The sequence below is a fragment of the Suncus etruscus genome, chromosome 11 (genome assembly GCF_024139225.1).
Source record: "Suncus etruscus isolate mSunEtr1 chromosome 11, mSunEtr1.pri.cur, whole genome shotgun sequence".
In the NCBI taxonomy this organism is placed as follows: Eukaryota; Metazoa; Chordata; class Mammalia; order Eulipotyphla; family Soricidae; genus Suncus; species Suncus etruscus.
This window is the reverse complement of record NC_064858.1, coordinates 84,912,681-84,931,744: the sequence shown is the minus strand read 5'-3', so window position 1 is coordinate 84,931,744 and position 19,064 is coordinate 84,912,681. Positions and strand designations below refer to the sequence as shown.

The 19,064-nt window shown below is 48.4% G+C and overlaps 2 protein-coding genes across 3 annotated transcripts in view; one reads left to right on the top strand and one right to left on the bottom strand.

The window, feature by feature from the left end:
• Positions 1-19,064, bottom strand: part of ESYT1 (extended synaptotagmin 1) — a 224,043-nt gene that overhangs the window by 52,412 nt on the left and 152,567 nt on the right. The gene's annotated exons all lie outside the window — the stretch shown is intronic.
• ANKRD52 (ankyrin repeat domain 52) overlaps positions 1-19,064 on the top strand; it is a 30,057-nt gene that overhangs the window by 5,728 nt on the left and 5,265 nt on the right. Inside the window, exons 10-21 of the mRNA XM_049783992.1 lie at positions 591-705; positions 1,351-1,433; positions 1,518-1,635; positions 6,275-6,343; positions 6,702-6,842; positions 6,924-7,004; positions 10,799-10,910; positions 11,390-11,461; positions 11,706-11,907; positions 16,022-16,109; positions 16,193-16,310; positions 18,589-18,808. Of these exons, the coding sequence (XP_049639949.1) occupies positions 591-705; positions 1,351-1,433; positions 1,518-1,635; positions 6,275-6,343; positions 6,702-6,842; positions 6,924-7,004; positions 10,799-10,910; positions 11,390-11,461; positions 11,706-11,907; positions 16,022-16,109; positions 16,193-16,310; positions 18,589-18,808 (1,419 nt within the window). The remainder of the gene's footprint in view (positions 1-590; positions 706-1,350; positions 1,434-1,517; positions 1,636-6,274; positions 6,344-6,701; positions 6,843-6,923; positions 7,005-10,798; positions 10,911-11,389; positions 11,462-11,705; positions 11,908-16,021; positions 16,110-16,192; positions 16,311-18,588; positions 18,809-19,064) is intronic.

Genomic DNA, 19,064 nt, shown 5'->3' with positions numbered 1-19,064 from the left:
TGTCTGTCCTGGGTCAGCTGCATGCAAGGTAAATGCCCTACCATTGTGCTATAACTGGTTCCTATTTTTTGTTTTTTGAGCCACACCTGGCAGTGCACAGAGATTACTCCTGGCAGACTCCAGGGACCGTTATTCCGTCAGGATCCTAGGGATTGGGGATCAAATTTGGGTCAGCCACAAATGCAAGGCAGACGCCTTCCCACTGTACTATTGTCCTGGCCTCTGTATTTCGGAACAGTCCCAACAGAGCTCAGAGATAATTCGTGCCTCTGCACTCAGGATAACTCCTGGTGGTCCTCAGTGACCATACGGGCTGCCAGGGATTGAACCTGGGTCAGCTGCATGTGAGGCAAGAAGACTACCTGTTATATTATTGCTCCATCCCCTGCCAGTCTATCTTCTAATAAGCATGGGCTTCTGGAGTGCTGCCTGAGGCATCCTGCCCTGCACACTCAGTAGTTTCCTAAGACTTCCAAGCAAGAGAATTCATGGAGAACATTGACTTGGTCGGATGGTAGCTAACTCGGATGAGCAGTGTGAGGTCAGAGATCAGCTGAGTTTGTGTGTGTGCACCCCTCCTTCTCCCCCAGGCAGCGAGATTGATTGTGCCGACAAATTTGGGAACACGCCACTGCATGTGGCTGCACGCTACGGACACGAGCTGCTCATCAGCACCCTCATGACCAATGGCGCAGATACCGCCCGGTGAGTTTTAGCCTCCAGCCCTGACCTGAAGACTGCTTTAGAATTCTCATATTGTGGGGCCGGAGCAGTGGTGCAAGCAGTAGGGCGTTTGCCTTGCACGTGCTAACCTAGGACAGACCATAGTTCGATCCCTTGGCGTCCCATATGGTCCCCCAAACCAGGGGCAATTTCTGAGTGAAGAGCCAGGAGTAACCCCTGAGTGTCACTGGGTGTGCCCCCCCCCCCCCCAAATCAGAATTCTTATATTGCTCACATGGATCTCAGAGGGAAATCCGGAGAACATGGCTATGTCCTAGGCATGGTGTTGGTCTGCAGAAAGGGGTCCGTCAGCTCTCCAGGTAGCATCGTGAGAGTGTGAGGCCCTGAGTTAGACTCCCCAGTAGCTCTGCCACCACCAGCTGTCTTCTTTTTTTTTTTTTTTTTTTTGGTTTTTGGGCCACACCCGTTTGATGCTCAGGGGTTACTCCTGGCTATGTGCTCAGAAATCGCCCCTGGCTTGGGGGGACCATATGGGACGCCGGGGGATCGAACCGAGGTCCTTCCTTGCCTAGCGCTTGCAAGGCAGTCACCTTACCTCCAGCGCCACCTACCCGGCCCCACCAGCTGTCTTCTTGACCCACGACCTGAGTCCCTCAATTTCCACAGGCGCGGCATCCACGACATGTTCCCCCTGCACTTAGCTGTCCTCTTTGGATTCTCCGACTGTTGCCGTAAGCTTCTTTCCTCAGGTAGGCGCTGAGCCCGTGGGGGGCCGAGAGCGGCTGTGAGCCAGGGCTTTGGCCTGCTCTGCTTAGCCTCCACCTCGCCCGCAGGTCAGCTGTACAGCATCGTGTCTTCTCTCAGCAATGAGCATGTGCTCTCAGCTGGGTTCGACATCAATACACCTGACAACCTTGGCCGCACCTGTCTTCATGCTGCTGCTTCCGGAGGGTGAGCCCTGCCCCTGCCCACTCTGCTGGCCTTGAGAAGAGAGCTGAGCCCCCACTGGGCTGATCAGGATCCCCTCCTGCTATTTGGGCAGTCACAGTCTGTCATGGGGCCTTCTGGCATCATCTTCCCATTCCTCCCCCACCCGCTTCCCAGCCAAGGGGTTTCCCAAAGCTCTGGCTCTCTGTGGTTTGGGTCTTTTTTTTCTGTGTGCTAGGGCTCCTAGCCCATCTTGTTTGGTCCCAGGGCCTCATGCACACAGCTGTGTGCTTTATCACTGAGCCACACCCCCACTATCCTCAGCCTCTTAAGACAAGTAATGCTGGTATTACTATTACTTAATTTCAGAAACATTTTAGCATTCCAAACAGATAAAAAGAAGAAAAGAAAAAAAAAAAGTCACCCAGAACATTGTAAATCGCCCCTGGCGGGCTGGGGGACCATATGGGTGCTGGGAATGGAACTGGGTCCCTCCTAGGTTGGTAGCATGTAAGGCAAGCACCTTACCACTGTTTTATCTCTCCAGCCCCGAAGATTCCCATTTTTTTTTTTTGGTATTTGGGTCACACCTGGTGATGCTCGGGGTCAGGGTTACTCCTGGCTCTGCGCTCAGAAATCACCCCTGGCAGGCTCAGGGGACCATATGGGATGCCAGGATTTGAACCACTGTTTGTTCTGGGTTGGCTGCTTGCAAGGCAAATGCCCTACCACTGTGCAATCTCTCTGGCCCCTAAAGATTCTTTTTTTTTTTTTTTGGGGGGGGGGGCACACCCGGCAGTGCTCAGGGGTTACTCCTGGCTATTTGCTCAGAAATAGCTCCTGGCAGGCACGGGGGGACCATATGGGACACTGGGATTCGAACCAACCACCTTAGGTCCTGGATCGACTGCTTGCAAGGCAAACACCGCTGTGCTGTCTATCCGGACCCAGATTCTTGAATTTTGTTTTGTTTTGTGTTTTTGGGTCACATCCAGCAAATGTTCAGAGTTTACTTCTGGCTCTGCCATCAGGAATCATTCCTGGTAGTCTAGGGGACCCTGAGTGGTATCAGGGATCGAATCTAAGTTGGCTGCATGCAAGATAAGCACTTTACTCATCTGTGGTATCTCTCTGGCCCTGATTTTTTTTTTTAAATTTTTGGGTCACACCCAGCAGCGCTCAGGGGTTCCTCCTGTCTCTACGCTCAGAAATCGCTCCTGGCAGGTTTGGGGGAACATATGGGATGCCAAGATTTGAACCACTGTCCTTCGGCATGCAAGGCAAATGCCTTACCTCCATGCTATCTCTCTGGCTTCCCGGCCCACTGATTCTTAAAGTTTTGAAGTTTTTTCTGAGGATGCTCCCAAAAAGTTCTAGAGGGGGGCTCTGCCAGGCTGGGACTGGAGCTCAAGACCTTGCACATGCAAGGCTTGTGCTCTCACCCTCAGAGCTAGCTCTTGAGCTCTTTTTAGATATTTTTGTTGTTGTTGTTGTTTTTGTTTTTGGGCTATACCTTGCAGCGCTTGGGTTACTCCTGGCTGTGCATTCAAAAATCACTCCTGGCAGGCTCAGAGGACCATATAGGATGCCAAGGATCAAACCCAGGTCAGCTGCCTGCAACGCAAATGCCCTACCTGCTATGCTATTGCTCCGACCCTAGTTGTTTCTTTCTTTCTTTCTTTCTTTTTTTTTTTTTTTTTTTTTTTTTGTGGCCATCATAATAACGCACAGGAATTAGTCCTGGCTTTGTGCTCAAGGGTCACTCCTAGAGGAGTTTTCTCTACTATCTCCCAGACCTTTCTTGAATTTTCATTGATTCAGTGATTTAAAGAAAAGGTTTCAAAAAAAGAAAAAAGAAAAAGTTTCTTTTTCTTTGGTTTTTGGGGAACACTTGGCAACACTCAAGGGTAACTCCTGGCTCTGCGCAGAAATCATTCCTGGCTGTCTTCTGGGGACTATATGGTGATCAGCTGTGCCCTATTGCTATGCTAGCTCTCCAGCCCAAAAAGGTTTCTTTTTTTTTTCTTTCTTTTTTTTTTTTTTTTGTGGTTTTTGGGTCACACCCAGCAGTGCTCAGGGGTTATTCCTGGCTCCAGGCTCAGAAATTGCTCCTGGCAGGCACGGGGGACCATATGGGACACCAGGATTCGAACTGATGACCTCCTGCATGAAAGGCAAACACCTTTCCTCCATGCTATCTCTCCGGCCCCATCTTTTTTAAAAATATTAAAAAAAATTAAAATGTGTAGCTACAGAATTACAAAGTTACTATGTTTCTTTTTTTTTTTTTTCAGTTTTTGGGCCACACCCGGCATTGCTCAGGGGTCACTCCTGGCTGTCTGCTCAGAAATAGCTCCTGGCAGGCACGGGGACCATATGGGACACTGGGATTCGAACCAACCACCTTTGGTCCTGTATGGGCTGCTTGCAAGGCAAACTATCGCTCCGGGCCCAGTTACTATGTTTCAAGCATACAATGTTCCAATAATAATCCCTTCACCACTCCCACTTCACTTCCTCAATATCTCGTGTTTCCTTCCTTCCTTCCTTCCTTCCCCACAATGACATATTTTCTTTCCCCAAGGAATGGATGTTCTTGAGGGGGATCAAAAAATCTAGACACACAGAATTCCACATAAAAATAGTTTGGGATCCTCGGTTTTTGGCATCAAAAAAAAAAAAATAGCTTGGGGTGGGGCTGGAGAGATAGCATGGAGGTAGGGCGCTTGCCTTTCATGCAGAAGGTCATTGGTTCAAATCCTGGCATCCCATATTGTCCCCTGAGCCTGCCAGGAGCAATTTCTGAGCATGGAGCCAAGAGTGGCCCCTGAGCGCTGCCGGTGTGACCCAAAAACCAAAAAAAAAAGAGAATAGTTTGGGGAGAGGGGCAGGAAAGAGAGCATGGAGGTAAGGTGTTTGCCTTGCATGCAGAATGTCAGTGGTTCGAATCCTGGCATCCCATATGGTGCCCCGAGCCTGCCAGGAGTGATTTCTGAGCATAGAGCCAAGAGTAACCCCTGAGCGCTGCTGGGTGTGACCCAAAATTTAAAAAAAAAAAAAGTTTTGGGGCCCGGAGAGATAGTACAGCGGCGTTTGCCTTGCAAGCAGCCGATCCAGGACCAAAGGTGGTTGGTTCGAATCCCGGTGTCCCATATGGTCCCCCGTGCCTGCCAGGAGCTATTTCTGAGCAGACAGCCAGGAGTAACCCCTGAGCACTGCTGGGTGTGGCCCAAAAACCAAAAAAAAAATTTGTTTTGGGTGGGAGGTGGAGCAGTAGTACAGCCAGTAGGGTACCTTTGATCCAGAGCCTTTCTAGAAGTGATTCCTGATAATAGAGCCAGGAGTAAGCCCTGAGCACCACTAGGTATGGCCCCAAAAATAAATAAATAAAATTTAAAAATAGCAGTTTATGGGGCTGGAGTAGCGGCACAAGTGGTAGGGCATTTGCCTTGCATGTGCTGACCTAGGATGAATCACGGTTCGATCCCCCGGCATATTATATGGTCCCCAAGCCAGGAGCGATTTCTGATTTCATAGCCAGGAGTGACCCCTGAGTGTCACTGGGTGTGGCCCAAAAAGTCAAATAAATAAATAAATAAATAAATAAATAAATAAATAGCAGTTTAATGGGGCCGAAGAGATAGCACAGTGGTAAGGCGTTTGTCTTGCACAAGGCTGACCCACGATAGACCTGGGTTTGATCTCTGGCATCCCATATGGTCCCCCAACGCTGCCAGGAGTGATTTCTGAGTGCAGAGCCAGGAGGAACCCCTGAGTGCTGCTGGGTGTGACTCCCCACCCCAAATAAATAAAAATAGCAGTTTAACAACTGGAGAAAGAGCTATGACCAGGGTTCAGAGATAATACAGTCTTGCATGTAGCAGACCCATTTCTATTCCTGGCATTCCATATGTCCATATGATCACCTGAACCCTGCCAGGTATGATCCCTGCATATCAAGCCAGTTGTAAGCTCTGAGCACTGTTTAATGTGCCCTCCCCCCCAAAGAAAAGAAAGATGGACAGCATTCTGCTGTGTCACCACTAAGATGACTTGGGCTAGGCAGACATCCTGCAATCTCCTCAGGGCTCCTTAAAAGACTTCTTTCCAGGCCTGAGCGGTGGCGCAGCAGTAGGGCGTTTTGCCTTGCACATGACTGACCTAGGATTTACCTCGGTTTGATCCCCTGGCATCCCATATGGTCCCCTGAGCCAGGACCAATTTCTGAGCACAGAGCTAGGAGTAACCCCTGAGTGTCACAGAGTGTGGCCCAAAAAGCGGAAGGAAAAAAAAAAAGACTTTCTTCCTTCCTTGAAGCTCTTCCTTTTTTTTTTTTTTTTTTTTTGACAATTCATCTGACGATTCACAAGGGTTAGTCCTGGCTCTGTATTCTGGAATTAGTCCCAGTGGTGCGTGGGGTACCATTTGGGATGTTGGGGATCAAACTTGGGTAGGCCATGTGCAAGGAAGGTGCCCTACCCACTGTACTATTTATTTCTCTGTCTCCCAGGCTCTTGCTTTTTATTTGTTCATATTTGCTTTGAGGAGGGTCACAGTCCAGTGTTTGGAGGCTTTGTCCTGGTGGTGTTTGGGGGTCCTTGAGCCCCACCCTTTCCAACCATCCTCCTGGCCTGAGACTCTTCATCCTCATGCTCCCTTGTAGGAATGTTGAATGTCTTAACCTGCTGTTGAGCAGCGGAGCTGACTTGAGGAGGAGAGACAAATTTGGAAGGTTGGTCTAGAGGTGCGGGTGGCACGCTGGGGACTTCTGCCTAGACATGCAGTCATGCACAGGAGATTGGGGCTTGGAGCCATGTGCAGAGACTATTACAGAGCAGCATGTTTATTTGGGGTGCTGGAGGTGTCTATGGCTTCTCCCAGTATACTGCTTGGGGGTTGATATTTGGGGTGCTGGAAAGGAAGGAGTCCAGGGATCGCCAGGAACCAAACCTCCTGCTTGCAGAGCATGCGCACAAAGCCTCTAAGCCATCTTCCCAGCCCACAGGGATGGTCTTTTTTTTTAATTGTGAGGGGTTGCATGTAGCTTCATCTCTGATCTTCTTATCTCTCCAATTGTTCTTCTTCCCCAGAACCCCCCTGCACTATGCAGCCGCCAATGGCAGCTACCAGTGTGCTGTCACACTGGTGACTGCTGGCGCGGGCGTCAATGAGGCCGACTGCAAAGGCTGCTCTCCCCTTCACTATGCAGCCGCCTCTGACACCTACCGGAGGTGAGACTCACTCCTGTCGAAGCCACGCACCCCACTTCCCTCCCTGGGCTTGCACTGACACCTTCATTCTCCCTCCAACAGAGCGGAACCCCACTTATCTTCCAGCCATGATGCTGAAGAGGATGAGCCTTTGAAGGAGACCCGCAGGAAGGAGGCCTTCTTGTGAGTAGCTAGGCAAGGGCGGGGATGTGCTTCCCAGCTCCCAATCACCCCTCCCTGTTATTAATGCAGTCAGCATGCCCATTGAACCATTGGGGCACTTGGAGCCCAACTCTGGAATTAGCCTTGTGGTCAAGACAAGGGTGTAGCCTCCAGCCATCCCCAGCCCTTGAAAAAAACTTTTTTTGGGGGGCATACCTAGCAGTGCTCAAGACTTACTCCTGACTTAGTGATTAGAGATCATTCCTGGCAAGGCTTAAGAGACCTATGGTTTGCCAGGGTTGAACCTGGGCCAAAAGATTGTTTTTTGTTTTTTTTTGTTTTTTTTTTTTGTTTTTGGTTTTTGGGCCACACCCGGAGGTGCTCAGGGGTTACTCCTGGCTGTCTGCTCAGAAATAGCTCCTGGCAGGCATGGGGGACCATATGGGACACCGGGATTCGAACCAACCACCTTTGGTCCTGGATCGGCTGCTTGCAAGGCAAACACCGCTGTGCTGTCTCTTGGGCCCTGGGCCAAATGATTGTGAGGCAAAAGCCCTACCCACTATTCTTTAGCTCTAGCTCCACAAAGTTCATTATTTTTTGTTTTGGGGCCAGTCAAGGTGGCGCTCAGGGGTTACTCCTGGCTCTATGCTCAGAAATTGCTCCTGACAATCTCGGGAGACCATATGGGATGCCAGGATTCGAACCACAAACCGTCCTGGATAGGCTGAGTGCAAGGCAAATGCCCTACCACTGTGCTATCTTTCTGGCCCCAAGGCTTACATCTGACTCTGTACTCAGGAATTACTACTGGTGGGACTTGAGACCATATGGGATGCTGGGGATAGAACCCAGGCCAGTTGCATGAAATGTAAGCATCTTACCTGTTGTACTATCACTTTGATACCAATGTTCCTTTTTTCTTTTTTTTTTCTTTTTTTTTTTTTTTTTTGTTTTTGGGCCACACCCGGTAATGCTCAGGGGTTACTCCTGGCTATGCGCTCAGAAGTTGCTCCTGGCTTGGGGGACCATATGGGACGCCGGGGGATCGAACCGCGGTCCGTCCAAGGCTAGCGCAGGCAAGGCAGGCACCTTACCTCTTGCGCCACCACCCGGCCCCTAATGTTCCTTTTTTCAACATACACTTTTTTCATTTTTGCCTTTTTTTTTTTTTTTTTTTTTTTTTGGTTTTTAGGTTTTTGGGTCACACCTGGCAGGGCTCAGGAGTTACTCCTGGCTCTATGCTCAGAAATTGCCCCTGGCAGGCTCAGGGTACCATATGGGATACTGGGATTTGAACCACTGTCCTGCATGCAAGGAAAATACCTACCACTGTGCTATCTCTCCAACCCCTGCCTTTTTTAAAAAATTATATCTCATAGTACTCAGGTCTTATTCCTATACTGTCTCTGGTCCCCTAACTGTACAGTATGTGATGGTGTTTGGGCCAAACCCAACAGTGTTCTCCCCCCCCCCCCCAACAGTGTTCTTGGCTCTGTTCTCCGGGGCTTCTCTTGGCAATGCTTGTAGAATTATATTAAAACAGATTAAAACAGAGTTGGTCACATGTAGGGGAAGTGCCCTAACCTCTCTACTCAAAAGTATACTTAGGCTGTGATGGGTCTTACATGCATATAACTCTTGAGTTTGATTCCCATCAGTAATTTTGTTTGGTTTTGGGCCATGCCCACCAGTGCTCAGAAGTTAGTTACCCTTGGCTCTCCATTCAGGAATTACTCCTGGTGGGCTCAGGAAACCATATGGGATACTGAAGATTGAACCCAGGTTGGCCATGTAAAAGACAAATGCTCTATCCTCTGTGCTATAATTTTGGCTCTCCATCAATAATTTAAGAAAAAAATAATGGAATTTAAGACTTAGCAGTAGGAGCGAGGATAGTAGGTATCTTAGGATCACTGGGATGATTCAAGTGCTTAAAACAATCATAAGTGGTAAATACTCTTACTATTACAATGGATTTCTAAGCTTTGAGAGGGTGCTGAGAAGTAACAGAGAAATAACCAAAACTGAAAAGTAGAAGAAGGCCACATGGAGGGGTGGGTTCTGGGACTGAGTTGGGGTGATGATGGACTGAGGAGGCCTTTGAGGCAAGAAGAAAGCAACCTGCAGATGGTGGCAAGGTCTGGGAATTTAGTTTTGTATACGAGTTTCTCTCTCTCTTTTTTTTTTTTTTTTTTTGGTTTTTGGGCCAGGAGCAATTTCTGAGCATATAGCCAGGAGTAACCCCTGAGTGTCACTGGGTGTGACCCAAAAAGCAAAATAAATAACTAAATAAAATAAAATAACTGAAGCCTTGGGGGCTGGAGATAGAATACAGCAGGAAAGATGCTTGCTTTTAACATGGCCTACTTGGGTTTTGTCTTTATTTTTGTTTTTGTTTTGTTTTTTGGGTTACACCCAGCGCTGCTCAGGGATTACTCCTTGCAGGCTCAGGGAATCATATGGGATGCTGGGATTCGAGCCACTGACCTTCTGTATGCAAGGCAAACACCTTACCTCCATGCTATCTCTTTGTCCCGGCCTACTTGGGTTTGATCTCTGTCATCCCACATGGTCCCTCAAGCCCACCAGAAGTGATTGTTGAGTGCAGAGCCAGAAGTATGCCTGAGCATTGATAGGTGTGGCTCTAAAACAAACAAAAATACTGAAGCTGGGTCTCACCTTCAAAGAGGACCAAAGTGTTGTTTGATGACAAAAATGGTTATGGTCCAGCCTTCAACCACGTGCTTAGGAATAGTCTAATAAGTGAGGAGTTTTATTTTGTTTATGGACCATCCTCGGCAGTGTTCAGGGCTTGAACTAACTCCTTGTCGACTAAGGGCCTCATGTGGGATGATGGGGGTTGAATTCAGATGGATTGTGTGCAAAACTAGTGCCTTCTCAGGTCTTCCTTCCTTCCTTCCTTCCTTCCTTCCTTCCTTCCTTCCTTCCTTCCTTCCTTCCTTCCTTCCTTCCTTCCTTCCTTCCTTCCTTCCTTCCTTCCTTCCTTCCTTCCTTCCTTCCTTCCTTCCTTCTTTCCTTCCTTCCTTCCTTCCTTCCTTCCTCCCTCCCTCCCTCCCTCCCTCCCTTCCTTTCTCCCTCCCTCCCTCCCTCCTTCTCTCCCTCCCTCCCTCCTTCTCTCCCTCCCTCCCTCCTTCTCTCCCTCCCTCCATCCCTCCCTCCCTCCCTCCCTCCTTCCCTCCCTCCCTCCCTCCGTTCAGAAATTGCTCCTGGCTTAGAGGACATATGGGACATTGGGGGATGGAACCAAGGTCCGTCCTAGGCTAGGGCGGGCAAGGCAGACACCTTACTGCTTGTGCCACCGCTCCGGCCCCTATACTGGTTCCTTTCATTAGGAATTTAAATTTAATTTTAAATTTAAATTTAATTTAAAATCTCCCTAGGTGAGAGGCAAGAGCAGTATTTTAGCTGGTAAGATGCTTGCCTTGCACGTGGTCAACCCCGATTTAGTCCCTGACATTACATATTGTCCAGTCCACTGAGCATTGCCTGAATGCAGAGCCAGCAACCCCTGAGCATCACCTGGTATGGCCCAAATATGAAACAAAAAGAAAAAGAAAAAGCGCTCTAGGTGACTCAGATAAGAAAGAAAGTTTGAGAATCTACTGGAATGTCTCAGGGGACTGGAAGATCTGGGAGGAATGTCAGGAGGTAGGAATGAAGCTACATATACATAGCACAATGGATGGGTACTGCCAGCTAGAGGCTCATGTGCCCCCCAAACTCCCCTCCCTGTCAGTGTGCGCTCCTGGGCTGGGCCTGTCCCTTGCTCACTATTTTCCCTTTCCCGCTAGCTGTCTGGAGTTCTTACTGGATAACGGTGCAGACCCCTCCCTGCGGGACAGGCAGGGCTATACAGCCGTGCACTATGCAGCCGCCTACGGCAACAGACAGAACCTTGAACTGGTAAGTCTGGGGCCTGGTCTACCTTTAATTTCTTTTGGTGTTTGGGCTATACCCGGCAGCACTTAGGTTACTCCTGGCTCTGATCTCATAAATTATTCTTGGCAATGGGCTGGAGTGTTAGCACAGCAGTAGAGCATTTGCCTTGTATGTGGCTGACCCAGGATGGACCAGGGTTCAATTCCTGGAATCCCATATGGTTCCCCTGAGTCTGCTAGGAGCAATATCTGAGCAGAGTCAGGAGTAACCCCTGAGCGCTGCCAGATGTGCCCCGAAAACTAAAGAAAAAAAAAAAGAAAAGAAAAGAAATTATTCCTGTCAGCAGTATGCCAGGCCCTATCCAATGTGTTATCACTTTGGCACCCTGAAGCGGTTTCTAAATCTTGGGGCCTAGTAGGTAGATGATGGTGGGAGAGGTTAGGTTAGGAGGGAATTCTTAGGTGTTCACATACCTCAACATCTGTTTTCCTGTCCCTTTGCAGCTCTTAGAAATGTCCTTTAACTGCCTGGAGGATGTGGAAAGTACCATTCCAGTCAGCCCTTTGCACTTAGCTGTGAGTCCTGGCTCTTTGCGTCTTGCATTCCTGACCCTGCCTGTCCCAGTGCCCCTTCCTTGTGCCTGTGCTTACTGGTCTCTCCTTCTGGGGATGTGGTTGGCAGAAGGTGGGTCAGACAGGGCTTGGGCTAGTGGTAGGGAGGGGCTCAAGGATCTCAGTGCAGGGGACTGCGGTGTGGAGTCACCCGAGGAGCAGAGCTGGGACAGTGTCACAGCTGGGTCGGTCGTCTACCCTCCTCTAGGCCTACAACGGTCACTGTGAAGCCCTAAAGACACTGGCTGAAACGCTGGTGAATCTGGACGTGAGGGACCACAAGGGCCGCACCGCGCTCTTCCTGGCCACTGAGCGAGGCTCCACAGAGTGTGTGGAGGTGCTGACGGCTCACGGCGCCTCTGCCCTCATCAAGGAGCGCAAGCGCAAGTGGACACCCCTGCATGCTGCTGGTGTGTACGCCTCTGGGCTCTCCCCTCCTTCCACCATACCAGGCCTTCGACAGTGGCCCCCAAATGTTTCCTGAATGGGCATGGGTATGGGAGTGGAGTTGGGCTAGGAGAATGGACTCCAATTTTGTGTTGAGACAGTATCTGGTGGTGTTTAGGGGTTGCTACTAAAGTATTTTTGGGATCATGTGGTACTGGGGATCAAATCAAGGTCCCCCTCATGTAATGTTCTGCAGCCCTCTGGGACTCCAGAGGATGTTTTTTTTTTCCTGTATATTTGTTGGGGCTACAACTGTCAGTGCTCAGGTGTTCGGTCACACCCTACATTTACCCAAAACAAAGATGGTCCCCCAACTTCCTCTTTCATTTCACCAAGCCCTTTGACTTCTAAAAGTCCACCTGGATAGGTACTTTTGTCTCTCACTTAACCTTCTCCATTCGGGTTGAATTTATACTGGTAGAATAAAGAGAAGTTTCAGGTTAGCTTGGACGTGAAGAAGGACCAGGAGGTGAGAAGCAAACAGACATCATGATTCTCTCTTGACTGGCTTGGTTTATTAATTCTTGGCTATCCTGCTTCAGACCCATTCACCTGGGGTTGGAAATACAGCACATGGGATGATTTTACATTTAGGTTTCTCTGGCTCTCTACTCAGGCCAGGAATGATTCCTGGTGGGATCTGGGAAACTCTGGGCATTGAACCTAGGTTGGCTACAGGAAAGAGTCCTACCTACTTTACTATCTCTCTAGCCCCGAGGGTGGTAGTTTTTATTTTTGTTTTTTGGGTCACACCAGCAGTGCTTAGGGGTTACTCCTGGCTCTACGCTCAGAAATCGCTCCTGGCAGGCTCAGGGACCATATGGGATGCCAGATGTAAGGCAAATACCTTACCTCCATGCTATCTCTCCGGCCCCTAGGATGGTAGTTTTTGTTTTTGGGTCACACATGTCAATGCTTGGCTTATTCCTGGCTCTGTGCTCAGGTCAGGAATTACTTCTGGCAGAGATCAGGGGATTTTATTGGGTACTGGAGATGAACCCAAGTTATCTGCATGCAAGGTAAGCGCCCTGTCTGCTATACTTCCTCTCCAGAGGAGTCCTGATTTGTAGCTTCCTATATTCCAGGATTTCTCATTGCCTGTAAAATAAAATCTATGAGTTGTGAGATCATCCCAGGCACTGTGTTTCTAAACCCTATGCAGAGGGGTCTGAAGAAGCTGGGTAGTGGCAAAGAAATAATAAGCCAAGCCAGTCAGGAGAGAGTAATGGAGTCAGTGACTTCTCTCTCATGGTGTCTGTCAGAGCCCAAAGCCAGAAATTCTCTTTCTTTATTAATCCAACACACATAAACCAGGAAGGGGAAGGTTGAGAGTAATTCAGGTGGGCTCTTACGCATCAAAGGAAGAGATTTAAGGAAGGAGGAAGTTGAGGAAAAGCTTTTGTTTTGAGTTAATAGCTGGGTGTCATCTTACAATTCCATCCTTTCTGTTTAAAACAAAACAAAAGAAAATGAGAAAAGCTACATACAAGTTTTGTTTTATTGTTTTCCGCCATAAGCAGGAATCCCAGATCAGAACGTATAAAAATGTTGGTTGTAAAAGCATCAAAGGTCAGATTTGTATACACATTCTCAAAACAATCAGATTTTTCTATATCTTTGTCTTATACACATCACAAAAATTTTTAGTGACTTCATTGAAAGTAAACATTAGAACTTTTCTGCAGATATACTTAATTTGAAAATTCTTGAACATTCCTACAGCGAACACTGTATTACGAGTCTATAGCATCCAAGTTCCTTTTCTATAAACTTTCCTAAACAAAATCACAATTATATTTCTGCAGATATATGTACAGTTTGAAAATAAGTTTGCTAAAACATTCTAATAATGAGCACTGTAAATAAGAGTGTATAGAATCCAAGTACCTTTTCCATTGACTTCTGTGGACGAAGACATTAGAACATTTTTGCAGACATAACTTGAGAATAAGTTGCTATATAATATACACAATTAAGCATCACAGCATTTGGGAAATATTCACTAGGATAGCTGAGAACATTAAATTTTAACAACAGGGGATTGGAGAGATGGTATAATGGTAGGGTGTTTGCCTTGCATGTGGCTGACCCTGGATAGACCTGGGTTTGATTCCCAGCATTTCATATAGTCCCGTGAACCTGCCAGGAGTGATTTCTGAGTGCAGAGTCAGGATTAACTTTTGAGCACTACCATGTGTGGCCCAAAACCCAAAAAAAACACAGAGGGCCCGGAGAGATAGTATAGTGGCGTTTACCTTGCAAGCAGCCGATCCAGGACCAAAGGTGGTTGGTTCGAGTCCCGGTGTCCCATATGGTCCCCTGTGCCTGCCAGGAGCTATTTCTGAGCAGACAGCCAGGAGTAACCCCTGAGCACCGCCGGGTGTGACCCAAAAAACAAAAAAACAAAAAAAAAAAAAAAAAAAAAAAAAAAAAAACAAAGAGGGACCAGAGTGATAGGACAGCAGTAAGGTATTTGCCTTGCATGCAGCCAACACAGGACGGACTCCAGTTAGAATCTGGGCATCTCTAGCCCAAAAAAAAAACAAAACAGAATCTGGGCATCTCATGGTCCCCCCAAACCTGCCAGTTGTGATTTCTGAGCACAGAGCCAGGTGTGACCCCAAAACAAACAAACAAAATAAATAAAATTTAACAACAGTATACATTTCCCTGGAACTGCACAAACTAATATCAAACTGCTAAAGGAAGATGGAGGCGGGGGATAAAAAAAAAACCCCACTAAAGTTGAATACAAAATTTTCTGTTTGCAATAGGGCATAGAATAAAACGGTAGCTATAAAATCTAATACAGGTAGGACACACAGTTTAACCAGCAATATAATCAATTAATGATGCAAATCAGTTTAATGATGCAAATAAATCCATAAATTAACCTAGAAGATAGTTGCAGGAGGTTCTGAAAGCAGCTTCTCTATTGGGCTTCTGCTGGGCTTGGATCCTCCATCTTCTCCTTTTGTGGTCTGCTGCTTAGGTCTTTTTTTTTTTTTTTTTTTGGTTTTTGGGCCACACCCGGCGGTGCTCAGGGGTTACTCCTGGCTGTCTGCTCAGAAATAGCTCCTGGCAGGCACGGGGGACCATATGGGACACCGGGATTCAAACCAACCACCTTTGGTCCTGGATCGGCTGCTTGCAAGGCAAACACCTCTGTGCCATCTCTCCGGGCCCTGCTTAGGTCTTCTGGGACAGAAAGGCCTTTACTTCCTGGGCTGTAATCTGGGTGGGAGGACCTGCTCATCTCCCTGCTCTTGTGGTCCCCCTCAAATGGGGCTTTCTCTTTGGCTTCTGCCCCATAAATGACCTCAATAAGCTGCTGCAGGTTGGGGGGGGCCAAGTTCCTTGTACAAAGTACATTTGGTAGAAGAAAGGCAGTGGGCCTCGGACTCTGGGACACTGATCAGTCTTCAGCTCTCTCCCCTTCTCTGACTGCTTCTCTCCTACCTGAAGGGGCCTCTGCCGAGTTCAGAACTGGGGCTATTTTGTGCACAGATGTGCGGGTGATGGGCACTGCACACTTAGTTCAATATAAGGAGGATGTCATAGAGAGATTAGCCACTAAAGGGTCAAGGTACTCCAATAATGATTGGAGTCTTCTTGAGTCCCTGGGTCCTGGGTTTGAGAGCCATTTGTAAAATAAAATCTACGAGTTGTGAGATCACCCCAGGCATTGTGTTTCTAAACCCCATGCAGAGGGGTCTGAAGAAGCAGGGTAGTGGCAAAGAAATAATAAGCCAAGCCAGTCAGGAGAAGTAATGGAGTTAGTAGCTTCTCAATGGTTTCTTCCTCATGGTGTCAGTGTCAAAAGCCAGAAGTCCTTTTTTTTTTTATTAAACCAATATCCATATACTAGGAGGGAGAAGTTTGAGAGTAATCTGGTTGAGTTTTTACAAATCAAAGGAAGAGATTTAAGGAAGGAGGAGGTTGGGGAAAGCCTTTGTTTTGGGTTAATAACTGAGTATCATCTTACTCTTGCCTGTGTCTTCCTATACGATGATACCCAACTTTTGGCCTGGTCTGGCTGGTCTCCTTCCCCCTGACTGGACCCTCTTTTTCTCTCAGCTGCCTCTGGCCACACTGATTCCCTGCACTTGCTGATCGACAGTGGGGAGCGAGCTGACATCACAGATGTCGTGGATGTCTATGGCCAGTGAGTATGGCCGGTGAGTTGGGGTTGGGGTTGGGGCTTCCATTCCCTGCTGGGTCCTCACCCTCCCTCCTGCTCTTTTATAGAACCCCACTGATGCTGGCCATCATGAACGGTCATGTGGACTGTGTACACCTGCTGCTAGAGAAAGGATCCACAGCTGATGCTGCTGACCTTCGGGGTCGCACTGCCCTCCACCGTGGGGTGAGTGTTCACTAGGGGAGAGAGGCCCATTAGTAGACACGTCACACAGGAACCGCTAGCAGTGGGGGAATTAGGTTGCCAGAACTGGGCATGTGGCTTGCTTGCCTTGCAGTGTGAGGCTGAGTTGGATCCCTGGCAACACACACACAAACAAACCCAGATTGTCTAACAAGTGGGCCCCAATTTTGGACCTGGGAGATCAGGTGGGGCTGTGCGAGAAGCAAACCCAGCTGGGGCCAGAGAGATAGCATGGAGGTAAGGCATTTGCCTTGCATGCAGGTCATTGATTCGAATCCCGGCATCCCATATGGTCCCCTGAGCCTGCCAGGAGTGATTTCTGAGCATAGAGCCAGCAGTAACTCCTGAGCGCTGCTGGGTGTGACAAAAAAAAAAAGAATTCCAGTTGATCTCTCCAGTTAATCTGCATTGATTACATGCTTGCTATACGCTCTGTCCAAGACTTTCCCACTGGTGCTGTCAAATGAGCATTGTGACCTCAACCTGTCGGCCCATCCTCTGTGATATCTTGTTTGAAAGCTGCTTCTTCCTCCCATGGGATTTTTGTTTATTGGTTTATTTTTGGTTTTAGAGCATATTGTTTGGTGGTCAGGGTTTATTCCTTTCTCTGTGCTTGTGGTGATTCCCAAGGGACCATCTGTGCATATGTGATGCTAGGAATAAAACCTGGATCAGCTGCATGTGAGGACAAGCACCTTGTATTTTACTTTATCTCTGTGTTCTCCTTCCCTATTCCCTGTCATGGAATTTCTATTTTTATTTTTATTTTTTTTGGTTTTTGGGGCCACACCCAGTGACACTCAGGGGTTACTCCTGGCTATGCACTCAGAAATCGCTCCTGGCTTGGGGGACCATATGGGATGCCAGGGGATCGAACCTTGGTCCGTTTTAGGCTAGTGCAGCAAGGCAGAGGCCTTACCTCTGCTCCGCACCCCCCGCACCCCTGTCATGGGATTTTTTTTTTATTATTTATTCTCCCTCAATTTTTCTTCTACTCCAAAACACCAGGATCAGTTCTTTCCATCTAATTATCTTTGGGCTTAGAGGCAGTGAAGGAAGAAAACATTGGTCCTTAATAGTTAGAAAGACAGGGGCCGGGAAGGTGGCGCTAGAGGTAAGGTGTCTGCCTTGCAAGCACTAGCGTAGGATGGACAGCGGTTCGATCCCCCCAAGCCAGGGGCGATTTCTGAGCGCATAGCCAGGAGTAACCCCTGAGTGTCAAATGGGTGTGGCTCAAAAACCAAAAAAAAAAAAATTTAGAAAGACATGGATTAGGGCTGAAGAGATAGCATCGCGGTAGGACGTTTGCCTTGCACTCAGCCGACTGGAGACAGGCCTGGGTTTGATCCCCGGCATCCCACATGGTCCCCTAACCCTGCCAGGAGCGACTTCTGAGTGCAGAGCCAGGAGTAACCCTTGATCGCCGCTGGGTATGGCCCAAAATAAAGACATGGATTAGAACCCTTAATATGGTTATTTTTGTGTTTGAGCCACACTTGGCTGTATTTAGGACTTATTCCTAGTTCTGCGCTCAGGGTTCACTCCTAGTGGGACTTGGGGGACCATATGAGGTAACATGGATCAGCTCTGGGTCCACCATATGCAAGCCAAACACCTTACCCACTATACTAAGCACCTCCATAGTCTCAAGTTCATTTGTTTTAGTTTTTTTCTGTTTGTTTGTTTGTTTTTTGATTTTTGGGTCACACCCGGCAGCACTCAGGGGCTATTCCTTGCTCTACGCTCAGAAATCTCCCCTGGCAGGCTCAGGGGACCATATGGGATGCTGGGACTCGAACCACCTTCTTCATGCAAGGCAAACGCCCTACTTCCATGCTATCTTTTCAGCCCCATTGTTTTAGTTTTTGACTTTGAACTTCTGATGCTGCTGGGGACCATGTGGGGTTAAAAATAGAACTCAGAGGCCTGGAGAAATAGCACAGCGGCATTTGCCTTGCAAGCAGCCGATCCAGGACCTAAGGTGGTAGGTTCGAATCCTGGTGTCCCATATGGTCCTCAGCCAGGAGTTATTTCTGAGCAGACAGCCAGGAGTAACTCCTGAGCGCCACCGGGTGTGGCCCAAAAAAAAAAAAAAAAAAAAGATAGAACTCAGGGTGTCTGTCTGAAAAGCTTCTGTCCAGCCCTTTATGCCTTCTACCTGGCTCTGGAATAGTTCTTAATCCTGGGCCAGCTCCATGACTGGCCAATATAAAAGGAGTGTCCCCTCATCCATATGCACCCACATCTCATCTCCCTACAGGCAGTGACTGGCTGTGAGGACTGCCTGGCTGCCCTGCTGGACCACGATGCGTTTGTGCTGTGCCGAGACTTCAAGGGTCGCACGCCCATCCACCTGGCCTCTGCCTGTGGCCATGCTGCAGTTCTTCGGACCCTGCTGCAGGCCGCCCTTTCCACAGATCCCCTGGATGCCGGAGTGGACTACAGTGGATATTCGCCCATGCATTGGGCCTCCTACACTGGTACAGGCACAAGGCCCAGGGCTGGAGGCAGGCAGACATGAACAGAGACTTGGGGGTATTGGGCTGAGGGCAGGTTGATCTGAATCTGGAGGTGGAGTGGAGTGTCAGGAGGTTGCACAGGGGCCCTATGAGCTAGCTCAATGACCTTAGTGCCTACTTTGCATATGAGAAGCCCTGTTTGGATTCTCAGCACCACATAGATACTCAGTACCCAGCACCAGCAGGTGTGGCCTAAAAATGTAAATAAATGGGTTCC